Source organism: Brassica napus, chromosome A7 (genome assembly GCF_020379485.1).
Source record: "Brassica napus cultivar Da-Ae chromosome A7, Da-Ae, whole genome shotgun sequence".
Taxonomy (NCBI): domain Eukaryota; kingdom Viridiplantae; phylum Streptophyta; class Magnoliopsida; order Brassicales; family Brassicaceae; genus Brassica; species Brassica napus.
In genome coordinates this window covers 18971765-18985070 of record NC_063440.1, presented here as the reverse complement: position 1 = coordinate 18985070, position 13306 = coordinate 18971765, and the positions used below count along the sequence as shown (strand labels likewise).

Below are 13306 nucleotides of genomic sequence, written 5' to 3'. Positions count from 1 at the left end.
ATATATATATATTTAATTTGATTCATCCTAGTAGTTTGTAGATATATTTTATAACATGTGTATAATTAATTATATATTTATAGGAAAAAGTAGAAAAATAAAAACCAAGTGTTAATTTAATTAGAATTGCATCAACCAAAATAATAAGTGATATCTAAAAAGTCATATACATATTTAAATATTTATAAATAACTAAATCACAATAACTGATTAATGTTTTACTTTCATTGGTATAAAATTTAAGATGTCTTTACAATTATGTTGTTAACTTAGATTGACATATAATTTTAAGTCTTATTTTTTGAACAACACATACTCCCTCTGTTCCTAAATGTAGGATGTTCCAAAAAAAATTTGATGTTCCAATATATAAGATGTTTTCAACTTTCTTGGTAACTTTTACTTTATTAAAAACTGCGTAACCAATTATATTTAATAATATATTTTGTAATTGGTTGAATACAATTATTTTATACTTTTAATGGTACTTTCAAGACAAAAAACAATTTCTTTAATATGTGTGTTTTTTCCTAAACATCTTATATTTAGGAACATAGTGAGTATAATTTTAGGTATAAGAATTGAGAAAAAATGATTAATTATTTTTTAAAAAGATATTTAGTTGCAACAGTTCCTCTAAATTGAACGAACTATTCTTTTTGTTTTCTAGTAACTATTAAGGCTAAAATGTAAAATTTCGTTCTTTTCATTTAAGTTGGTTGACCGGGCTTGAAAGCACGCGTTTATTCTATAAAATATAATTAAAAAAATATAAATACATGTAGTTTTTCATGTGCTTGATTATTTTACTCTCACAAAATCTGAATCAGAACAGACCAAAAATTACAGGCTCGATTCAAGTCTAGGCTAAATTACCTATCAGGTAAAAAAATTGACCTACGGGTCTTGTTTCGGGTCTATGTCCTACCCAAGACCCCATCAGATATTTGAAATACCCAAAATTTCTAGTATATATTAGTTATATTTGAGTATTATAGTATACTTTTGGTATTACGAATACTTTTTATGTTTTGGGTTAGAGTTTGTGGTTATGGTTTCGAGTTTAGGGTAAAATTTCATATTTTCACAAATATAATTTGGGTATTCGGGGAAATGTTTTGGTTGTTTCGAGTCCTCAGATCAGATTTTGGATAATTGTTTTGCTAATTGAATATTTTTAGATATTATTTTGGGTATTTCGGGTCTTTTCCGAAGAGATGATGATATTTTAGTATATTGGATTTGTACATATGTATAATTCTTTGGTCCACTTAGTATACGTCCAACAGATGATTTATAAACTTGGTCCACAAAAATTAGTCGAGTAATAATTAAAAAGCTAAGTTAGTCGAGTACTAATTAAAAGCTGTTAGGACTAATTAAATGCATTGAATGTTATATAGTTAGAGAAATATAAGGTATAACCAAAATAATTAGTAGATTTTTGGGAATAATTAAATTTTGGAGGTTGACTATTAATATATTAGTCAAAGTAGTTTCAAGTGTTATGATAACATTTATTCAATGCTCATACACAAATTGATTAACACAAAGAAGATATTTGTTATATAAAAAGAGAGGTCGTCAAGAAAATTATTTTTATCACATTTGTAAAAAATGGAAAGTATTAAAAAAATTACTCAGACTTAAACTGGTTTAAAAATTAAATGAAAACATATAAATAACTATGATTCTTTTAATATTTACATTATTAAAAAAAAAACAAATATTTTTTCATGTTCAGACATGTTTTAAAATATAATGAATTGAAAACAAATTTCAACAACCAAGCTACATCGATTCAGATTTTTGGCATAAAATCTGTTATTATCCAAATCAAATTTAAGTTGAAAATCAGGATAAATGAATTTCTATTGGTTACAAAATTCAAAAAGTTAGTTAAAAGACAAACAAAATTTATACTTTAAATAATATGACAGTTACAATTTTGTTTTTTCAGAATATCTATAATTATACATATTATCTTTAGGTAATGATTTTATACTCCTATAAAAAGCTTTGTTTCCTTTCATATTTCTTCATTCAAAAAACATTTTTCTAAGTAAATATGGTTTTTCTACGATTTCTTTTATGTTTTCTTTTCGTAAGTAATGTCTATGCCACAATCGTTTCTCATGATGGCCGAGCCATTACCATTGATGGTCACCGCCGAGTTCTCCTTTCTGGTTCGATTCATTATCCTAGAAGCACTCCTGAGGTATTTAATTCTACCTTACATCAAACAGTATGTGCATGTGGTCTTAGTCTTTTATGTTTACTACTAATTATAATCTTTTTTGTTAATATCTTTAGATGTGGCCAGATCTTATCAAAAAAAGTAAAGAAGGAGGTCTTGATGCGATCGAAACATATGTCTTCTGGAATGCGCATGAGCCTACTCGCCGTCAATATGATTTTTCTGGAAAATTAGATCTTATTCGATTCCTGAAAACCATTCAAGATGAAGGATTGTATGGTGTTCTTCGCATAGGACCATATGCATGTGCTGAGTGGAATTACGGGTAATATACTAAAATGGATTTAGCTAGTCTCTTTAATTTCAATATATACCAGTTTAATACATTTTCATAATAAGTTAGCTTCTTGTATGGTGATAGTACGGTTTTCGATACAATGTTTTGGTCGATAAATGGTCCTATGAATTGATTTTATTAATCAGTATACCAAAACTTAGGTATCGTAAATGTGAGTACTAGTCTTTTAACTATAGTATATTTTTTAATAGATGATCATAATGAGTTTCCTTCTTGTTTGATGATATTATTGTTTCTCATGTAATTTTTTTGACCTGCAAACTTTTTAATAATTTTAAACAGAGGATTCCCAATTTGGCTGCACAACATGTCTGGAATGGTGTTCAGAACTACAAATAAAGCATTTATGGTAGTCTTACTTGATAATCAATATTCTTTTGATCATATATGCGGTGTTAATTTTTAATTAGATTTTATATGAATGATTTATGTATAGGATGAGATGCAAAACTTCACAACTATGATAGTAGACATGGTCAAGAAAGAAAATTTATTTGCATCACAAGGTGGCCCAATTATTCTTGCTCAGGTAATTGATTTAATCTTTTAAATAGATTATGTGGTGTTTTGTAATGTTATATATAATTCTTAACAATATTTATGTTTTTTTTTTGTTTTATTAATCTTGCAGATAGAAAATGAGTATGGAAATGTAATGGGACCCTATGGAGAATCGGGTAAAGCATACATTAAGTGGTGTGCAAACATGGCTCAGTCTCTTGATGTTGGTGTTCCATGGATAATGTGTCAACAAAATGATGCTCCTCAGCCTATGGTAATAGATCAGTCTAGTTATAATGAATATTTATTTAATATATTCAAAGGTTAACTATTTTAAATCGTTTTTGTTTTTATAGTTGAATACATGTAATGGATTTTATTGTGACAATTTTGTACCAAACAATCCCAACACTCCTAAGATGTGGACTGAGAATTGGACCGGATGGTAAGTTTTATTTTCAGTATGATTATATTTTTATTATTTTGTAAATATTTTATCATAATATATTTATTTTGTCTTTTCTTTGTTTAGGTTTAAGCAATGGGGTGGCAAAAATCCCCATAGAACAACCGAAGATGTTGCATTTTCTGTTGCAAGATTCTTCCAAAGAGGAGGAACTTTTAATAATTATTATATGGTAAATTATAATAATGAAATTTAATTTATTTATTAAAATAAGCTCACAGAAAATCGACATTAACTAGAAAGAGTAATTGAAATGTTTTTATTATTGTAGTACCATGGAGGCACCAACTTTGACAGAACTGCAGGTGGTCCATACATCACAACTTCATATGATTATGATGCTCCCCTTGACGAATATGGTAAATTTAAAGTATTTTCATATTTAAAAATATTTTAGAAGTTTCTATTTTTACTAACATGGGAAAATCGATTAGGTAACTTGAATCAACCAAAATACGGGCATTTGAAACAACTTCATGATGTTCTTCACTCTATGGAGAGAACTCTCACATACGGAAACATCTCCACCATTGACTTTGGAAACTCTGCATCGGTAATATTATTGCTATTTATTTTTATCACTATTGTACATGTTATTCTTGAACTAGTTACTTATCATGAAAATATTACATAGGCAACAATATATAAAACTGAAGAAGGATCAAGCTGCTTTTTTGGAAATGGAAATGAAAAATCAGATGCAACAATTAGTTTCCAAGGAGAATCTTACGTTGTCCCGGCTTGGTCTGTTACCATTTTACCGGATTGCAAAAATGAGGCTTATAACACCGCAAAGGTTTTCTATTTTACATTTTCTTTTGTGGATTAAAATTTTTCATACTAACAACCATTATTCATTTAAAGTTGTAACCAAAATTCATTTTTTTGTTGGTTTAATATTTTCAGATTACCACTCAAACTTCAATGATGGTTAAGAAGCCAAATGAAGCTGAGGATACCCCTTCAACTCTTAAATGGTCATGGAGACCAGAGAACATGGACAACTTCCTTTTGAAAGGAAAAGGAGAATCTACACAGACACAACTATTTGATCAGAAAGTAGTAACCAATGACCAAAGTGATTATCTATGGTACATGACTACCGTTAAGTTTAAAAAACGAGATCCATTTTTGGGTAAAAACATGTCTCTTCGCGTCAACAGTACTGCTCATGTCCTTCACGCTTTTGTCAATGGAAAACATATTGGTAAGAATCTCCTATATACGTTTTACAAATCTCAATAACACCAACTTACGAAAAAGTATTTGATTTATATTTTTAGGTAGTCAACACGCTGAGAATGATAAATTTAACTATGTATTTGAGAAAGATGTGAAGTTTAAGTCTGGCTGTAATGTCATTGCTCTTCTTAGCATAACTGTGGGACTTGCGGTAAGTTTTTAGATATTATTTTTTCTTGTATTTTTTAAAGTTAAAACTCTTTTAAAAAAAAATTAACTGAAAATAAAATTTTGTCAACTCTTTTTGGATAGAACTATGGTGCTTTCTTTGAAAGTAAGCCGGCTGGAATCACTGGACCCATTTTTATTACTGGAAGAAATGGTGATGAAACTATAGTTAAAGACTTGTCTGCTCATAAATGGAGCTATAAAACCGGTTTAATTGGGTTTGAGAGCCAACTCTTTAGAACAGAATCAATGTCTAAATGGTCAGTTGAAAGTGTACCGTTTAACCGAACCATGACATGGTATAAGGTAAAGAGATGTTATTATCTATAAGATAACAAACCTAACACTTGTTGATTTAATATCATATCACCTCATTCCATTTTTTCTTTCAGACTACATTCAAGTCTCCCTTGGGAAATGATCCGGTTGTTGTCGATCTTATGGGACTTGGAAAAGGTACAGCTTGGGTCAATGGAAACAACATTGGACGTTATTGGCCGGCATTCATTTCAAGCGAAAATGGTTGTGATGCAAATTGTAATTATAGAGGTGCTTATCATGCTGAAAAATGTCTGACCAATTGTGGTGAACCCACACAAAGATGGTACATTTTTCACATCTTATTAGGTTCTAGAATCAAATATATTAAGGTTAAACCTGAGAATCTTTACTGGGATTTTTTTTTCTTTGTTCTTTTCTTGAACAGGTACCATGTTCCTCGTTCTTTCTTGAATGCAGAAGGAGATAACACACTAGTTTTGTTTGAGGAGATGGGAGGAAACCCATCGCTTGTCAGTTTTCAAACTACTAGAGTGGGAAGTGTATGTGCTAACGTCTACGAGAAAAATATTATTGAGCTTTTATGCGATAGAAAACCCATTTCTGCCATCAAATTTGCATCCTTTGGTAACCCAAATGGCAATTGCGGATCTTTTGTAAAAGGAACTTGTGAATCAAGTAATAACACGGTTGATATTCTCACACAAGAATGTGTTGGAAAAGAGAAGTGTTCCATTGATGTCTCAACAGAAAAGTTTGGAGCACCAGATTGCAGTGGTGCTGCTAGAAGGCTCGCCGTCGAAGCTATCTGCTAAATGTTTTTATAGATTTATGGTGTTTTCTTTATCATATTTCCAAATTATGCTATATTTTTTCAAAGATTTAATTCTTTTTTAAGATTTATTGATGGTTGTTTTATTCAATAAAAGTACACATTCTTATATATATTTTACACAGTCATCTTCCTTTTCCAAAAAAAAAAAAACGGTAATTTCTTCTCCACCATCCTCACTCTCCCTGAAAAATTGAATAATTTTTCCCTTCAATATTTATTGTTTTCTATTTAATTTATAACATTGACTAAACTGCGCTAGCTTAGTTGGTAAATAACTAATTTTAGTGTATTATGATACACAACTTCAAGTCTTATTATGCAATTTTTTTTGTATTAAATAAAATTTTGTGTTTACAACCAGTCACACAAAAGGATATAGAAACGAAATATCAAGTATGAAAGCATAACAGTGTTTAATTTATTTTAAGGAAATAATATATAAATAAGTGAAGAATATAAGAGTATATCTTAAGTAGTATATTACACTCTCTATATAAATAGTATAGTTTTCACTTGTCCAATGTATAGTTTTTAGTTTTTACTGGTTCACGGTATTTTAATACTTTGTGGCCATCTTTGATTTTCAATAATGTAACCATAGTATATTATCATTTGTAAATGCTTAGGTTTGATAATAAGTACAAACCAATTAGTTCATAACAATGATACAACAACAAAACATACCAAATCTTTATTTTCTGTGCAGCCGCATTTCTGTTCTACTTCGTCAAATATAATATAACAATACCAATAACACACTGCAACTGAGTGACAGGATGTAAAGCTGATGGAATAATGAAGGAGAAGAATGAGGAGACGGATGAGAATATATGATTTGCAAAAGAACTGGTTCCGGAGTTGATGGAGGTGGAAAAGAAACCACCACACAAGGTGGAGAAGAAGAAGTGACGATGGGATGAAGAGAAATGCGTGGAGACGTCAGTGGAGAGAAGGTTGTGGTAATGATGAAACAGCTAGTGACGATGGTAGTCGCAGTGCTGATTTTACACATGGAATAATAGCAAACACAATATATATTGCATTTCATTTCTATTCTATATGTATACAATTGTAAAGAACATAAAAATGTTCATTTTCTCTGATCGTTTCTACTAACTGACAGTGGCGTGTACGTGACAGAAGCAAAGAAGAAGGTGCATCTCTCCATGTCAAATACAGAGGATGTGGGAGATGTGAGTCCTGGAATGTGAACAAGAAAAAGAGGAAGAAAGTTAGGGGTTTGTGCTTTCACAGTGGTGTATATGACTCTGTGAGTTTCTGAGACCAAGGGAAAACTCATGAAGAACTTCCAGCCTCATTCAGATGAGAAAAATTCAAAACAATTTGATTGTTTGTCTTCCCTCTGTTTTGGCTACAAACAAGAAGAAATTGAGAAATCTCAGATATTTTACATAAACTTACGTTGTGAGAGTTGTGTGAATAACTAAGGACCACATTTTACTTTTTACGGATACTGAATATTAATTTTAAAACTGTTTTTTCTTTGCAGGCTGCACAAGCTTAATACAATGATATCATTGTGTTATTAAATAAAATACATGGTATATGCTATCAATTTATATTATTTAGATAGAAAAATGAATTATAATTTTTTTTTTGAGATATACAATGTAATTACCCTAAAATCTTTAACCCTTCTTCTTCCCCATTCTCTTTGACAAACATGAACTGGAGCTTGTCGCCACCCTCGGCTAGTTTTTTCCAACAAAGGTGATTCCGCCGAGACATGGAGCTTTGGTAGAGATTGAAGCACTTTCTTCTTCAGTCCTTTGTTTGCCGCTTCTACCTATGGTGGAGGAGATTGACTTGAACCGCCTTGTGATCCGGATGATTAATTGTTACCAATGGTGAGATGCTAGAGACAAACACATCAAGGATGAACATAAGTTTGGTTTATTTTAGATTTGTAAAGGGGTTTCAAGGACTTTGATCGAGGTGGGCAAAAAAAGTTGAACAAGATTGGTTCATGTTAGTTTACTTTGAATACCATTTCCATCATGTTGTTTCTCTTTATAAACAAGCGATCAAACGCTATGAATCCATCTCCCATGGTTTTTCTTAATAAGATGATCATTACTCATGTAGATTTCAATAGATTTTTTTTTCACTTTTGGTAGGAAATGCTGATTATAACATTACAGATTCTAAGTATGGAAAATGGTACACTCGAAGATGTTTTCTTATTGGCAAGTTTTTCCAACGACGGTGATTTCGGTGAGAATGAATAACAAGGTGCAGAGAAGAGAAAATTCTCGACGAAGACGATGAAACCAAATCAAACGTGTGGTTATGTTTTGATTAGAGAAATCAGTTAAGAAACTCAGGATGATGAAATTAGCCTTCGTTGTTTGAGAGTTTTGAAAAATAAGGATTTGATGGATAGTGGTTCTTGTTTGTATAAGAAAATTTAATAGTTTTATTAAATGCAAATAAATAATGTCACACTAAGTATTCAAACTCTTGTAAGGTATCACAACAAAATTAGATATTTACCAACTGAGTTCGTGCGACTAACTGAATATTAAGGAAAAGCGAATATTTATATATGTAAAATATAACTTATAAAATTTTGGAGGTTGACTAATAATATATTAGTCAAAGTAGTTTCAAGTGTTATGATAACATTTATTCAGACTTAAACTGGTTTAAAAATTAAATGAAAACATATAAATAACTATGATTCTTTTAAGATTTACATTATTTAAAAAAACAAATATTTTTTCATGTTCAGACATGTTTTAAAATATAATGAATTGAAAACAAATTTCAACAACCAAGCTACATCGATTCAGATTTTTGGCATAAAATCTGTTATTATCCAAATCAAATTTAAGTTGAAAATCAGGATAAATGAATTTCTATTGGTTACAAAATTCAAAAAGTTAGTTAAAAGACAAACAAAATTTATACTTTAAATAATATGACAGTTACAATTTTGTTTTTTCGGAATATCTATAATTATACATATTATCTTTAGGTAACGATTTTATACTCCTATAAAAAGCTTTGTTTCCTTTCATATTTCTTCATTCAAAAACCATTTTTCTAAGTAAATATGGTTTCTCTACGATTTCTTTTATGTTTTATTTTCGTAAGTAATGTCTATGCCACAATCGTTTCTCATGATGGCCGAGCCATTACCATTGATGGTCACCGCCGAGTTCTCCTTTCTGGTTCGATTCATTATCCTAGAAGCACTCCTGAGGTATTTAATTCTACCTTACATCAAACAGTATGTGCATGTGGTCTTAGTCTTTTATGTTTACTACTAATTATAATCGTTTTTGTTAATATCTTTAGATGTGGCCAGATCTTATCAAAAAAAGTAAAGAAGGAGGTCTTGATGCGATCGAAACATATGTCTTCTGGAATGCGCATGAGCCTACTCGCCGTCAATATGATTTTTCTGGAAAATTAGATCTTATTCGATTCCTGAAAACCATTCAAGATGAAGGATTGTATGGTGTTCTTCGCATAGGACCATATGCATGTGCTGAGTGGAATTACGGGTAATATACTAAAATGGATTTAGCTAGTCTCTTTAATTTCAATATATACCATTTTAATACATTTTCATAATAAGTTAGCTTCTTGTATGGTGATAGTACGGTTTTCCATACAATGTTTTGGTCGATAAATGGTCCAATGAATTGATTTTATTAATCAGTATACCAAAACTTATGTATCGTAAATGTGAGTACTAGTCTTTTAACTATAGTATATTTTTTAATAGATGATCATAATGAGTTTCCTTCTTGTTTGATGATATTATTGTTTCTCATGTAATTTTTTTGACCTGCAAACTTTTTAATAATTTTAAACAGAGGATTTCCAGTTTGGCTGCACAACATGCCTGGAATGGTGTTCAGAACTACAAATAAAGCATTTATGGTAGTCTTACTTGATAATCAATATTCTTTTGATCATATATGCGGTGTTAATTTTTAATTAGATTTTATATGAATGATTTATGTATAGGATGAGATGCAAAACTTCACAACTATGATAGTAGACATGGTAAAGAAAGAAAATTTATTTGCATCACAAGGTGGCCCAATTATTCTTGCTCAGGTAATTGATTTAATCTTTTAAATAGATTATGTGGTGTTTTGTAATGTTATATATAATTCTTAACAATATTTATGTTTTTTTGTTTTAATAATCTTGCAGATAGAAAATGAGTATGGAAATGTAATGGGACCCTATGGAGAATCGGGTAAAGCATACATTAAGTGGTGTGCAAACATGGCTCAGTCTCTTGATGTTGGTGTTCCATGGATAATGTGTCAACAAAATGATGCTCCTCAGCCTATGGTAATAGATCAGTCTAGTTATAATGAATATTTATTTAATATATTCAAAGGTTAACTATTTTAAATCGTTTTTGTTTTTATAGTTGAATACATGTAATGGATTTTATTGTGACAATTTTGTACCAAACAATCCCAACACTCCTAAGATGTGGACTGAGAATTGGACCGGATGGTAAGTTTTATTTTCAGTATGATTATATTTTTATTATTTTGTAAATATTTTATCATAATATATTTATTTTGTCTTCTCTTTGTTTAGGTTTAAGCAATGGGGTGGCAAAAATCCCCATAGAACAACCGAAGATGTTGCATTTTCTGTTGCAAGATTCTTCCAAAGAGGAGGAACTTTTAATAATTATTATATGGTAAATTATAATAATGAAATTTAATTTATTTATTAAAATAAGCTTACAGAAAATCGACATTAACTAGAAAGAGTAATTGAAATGTTTTTATTATTGTAGTACCATGGAGGCACCAACTTTGACAGAACTGCAGGTGGTCCATACATCACAACTTCATATGATTATGATGCTCCCCTTGACGAATATGGTAAATTTAAAGTATTTTCATATTTAAAAATATTTTAGAAGTTTCTATTTTTACTAACATGGGAAAATCGATTAGGTAACTTGAATCAACCAAAATACGGGCATTTGAAACAACTTCATGATGTTCTTCACTCTATGGAGAGAACTCTCACATACGGAAACATCTCCACCATTGACTTTGGAAACTCTGCATCGGTAATATTATTGCTATTTATTTTTATCACTATTGTACATGTTATTCTTGAACTAGTTACTTATCATGAAAATATTACATAGGCAACAATATATAAAACTGAAGAAGGATCAAGCTGCTTTTTTGGAAATGGAAATGAAAAATCAGATGCAACAATTAGTTTCCAAGGAGAATCTTACGTTGTCCCGGCTTGGTCTGTTACCATTTTACCGGATTGCAAAAATGAGGCTTATAACACCGCAAAGGTTTTATATTTTACATTTTCTTTTGTGGATTAAAATTTTTCATACTAACAACCATTATTCATTTAAAGTTGTGACCAAAATTCATTTTTTTGTTGGTTTAATATTTTCAGATTACCACTCAAACTTCAATGATGGTTAAGAAGCCAAATGAAGCTGGGGATACCCCTTCAACTCTTAAATGGTCATGGAGACCAGAGAACATGGACAACTTCCTTTTGAAAGGAAAAGGAGAATCTACACAGACACAACTATTTGATCAGAAAGTAGTAACCAATGACCAAAGTGATTATCTATGGTACATGACTACCGTTAAGTTTAAAAAACGAGATCCATTTTTGGGTAAAAACATGTCTCTTCGCGTCAACAGTACTGCTCATGTCCTTCACGCTTTTGTCAATGGAAAACATATTGGTAAGAATCTCCTATATACGTTTTACAAATCTCAATAACACCAACTTACGAAAAAGTATTTGATTTATATTTTTAGGTAGTCAACACGCTGAGAATGATAAATTTAACTATGTATTTGAGAAAGATGTGAAGTTTAAGTCTGGCCGTAATGTCATTGCTCTTCTTAGCATAACTGTGGGACTTGCGGTAAGTTTTTAGATATTATTTTTTCTTGTATTTTTTAAAGTTAAAACTCTTTTAAAAAAAAAAATTAACTGAAAATAAAATTTTGTCAACTTTTTTTGGATAGAACTATGGTGCTTTCTTTGAAAGTAAGCCGGCTGGAATCACTGGACCCATTTTTATTACTGGAAGAAATGGTGATGAAACTATAGTTAAAGACTTGTCTGCTCATAAATGGAGCTATAAAACCGGTTTAATTGGGTTTGAGAGCCAACTCTTTAGAACAGAATCAATGTCTAAATGGTCAGTTGAAAGTGTACCGTTTAACCGAACCATGACATGGTATAAGGTAAAGAGATGTTATTATCTATAAGATAACAAACCAAACACTTGTTGATTTAATATCATATCACATCATTCCATTTTTTCTTTCAGACTACATTCAAGTCTCCCTTGGGAAATGATCCGGTTGTTGTCGATCTTATGGGACTTGGAAAAGGTACAGCTTGGGTCAATGGAAACAACATTGGACGTTATTGGCCGGCATTCATTTCAAGCGAAAATGGTTGTGATGCAAATTGTAATTATAGAGGTGCTTATCATGCTGAAAAATGTCTGACCAATTGTGGTGAACCCACACAAAGATGGTACATTTTCCACATCTTATTAGGTTCTAGAATCAAATATGTTAAGGTTAAACCTGAGAATCTTTACTGAGATTTTTTTTTTCTTTGTTCTTTTCTTGAACAGGTACCATGTTCCTCGTTCTTTCTTGAATGCAGAAGGAGATAACACACTAGTTTTGTTTGAGGAGATGGGAGGAAACCCATCGCTTGTCAGTTTTCAAACTACTAGAGTGGGAAGTGTATGTGCTAACGTCTACGAGAAAAATATTATTGAGCTTTCATGCGATAGAAAACTCATTTCTGCCATCAAATTTGCATCCTTTGGTAACCCAGATGGCAATTGCGGATCTTTTGTAAAAGGAACTTGTGAATCAAGTAATAACACGGTTGATATTCTCACACAAGAATGTGTTGGAAAAGAGAAGTGTTCCATTGATGTCTCAACAGAAAAGTTTGGAGCACCAGATTGCACTGGTGCTGCTAGAAGGCTCGCCGTCGAAGCTATCTGCTAAATGTTTTTCTAAATTTATGGTGTTTTCTTTATCATATTTCCAAATTATGCTATATTTTTTTCAAAGATTTAATTCTTTTTTAAGTTTTATTGATGGCTGTTTTATTTAATAAAAGTATACATTCTTATATACATTTTACACAGTCATCTTCTTTTTCCGAAAAAATCACGGTCATGTCTTCTCCACCATCCTCACTCTCTCTCAAAATATTGCATAATTTTTTCCT

The 13306-nt window shown here is 30.7% G+C and overlaps 2 protein-coding genes across 2 annotated transcripts; both read left to right on the top strand.

Annotated features, from left to right (window-relative positions):
* The first annotated feature begins 3027 nt into the window (after positions 1-3027).
* LOC106356884 (beta-galactosidase 15-like) lies at positions 3028-6026 on the top strand. Its single transcript, XM_048735574.1, has 12 exons — positions 3028-3084; positions 3187-3330; positions 3413-3501; positions 3589-3694; positions 3794-3881; positions 3957-4075; positions 4157-4318; positions 4429-4729; positions 4806-4915; positions 5017-5238; positions 5325-5536; positions 5639-6026. The coding sequence occupies exons 1-12, from the start codon at positions 3028-3030 to the stop codon at positions 6024-6026; spliced, it is 1998 nt and encodes a 665-aa protein (XP_048591531.1).
* Positions 6027-6972: 946 nt separating this feature from the next.
* Positions 6973-13080, top strand: LOC106355657 (beta-galactosidase 15-like). Its single transcript, XM_048735573.1, has 14 exons — positions 6973-7032; positions 7170-7316; positions 10046-10138; positions 10238-10381; positions 10464-10552; positions 10640-10745; positions 10845-10932; positions 11008-11126; positions 11208-11369; positions 11480-11780; positions 11857-11966; positions 12070-12291; positions 12378-12589; positions 12693-13080. Exons 1-14 carry the CDS (start codon positions 6973-6975, stop codon positions 13078-13080), a joined length of 2241 nt encoding a protein of 746 aa, XP_048591530.1.
* Positions 13081-13306: the final 226 nt, after the last annotated feature.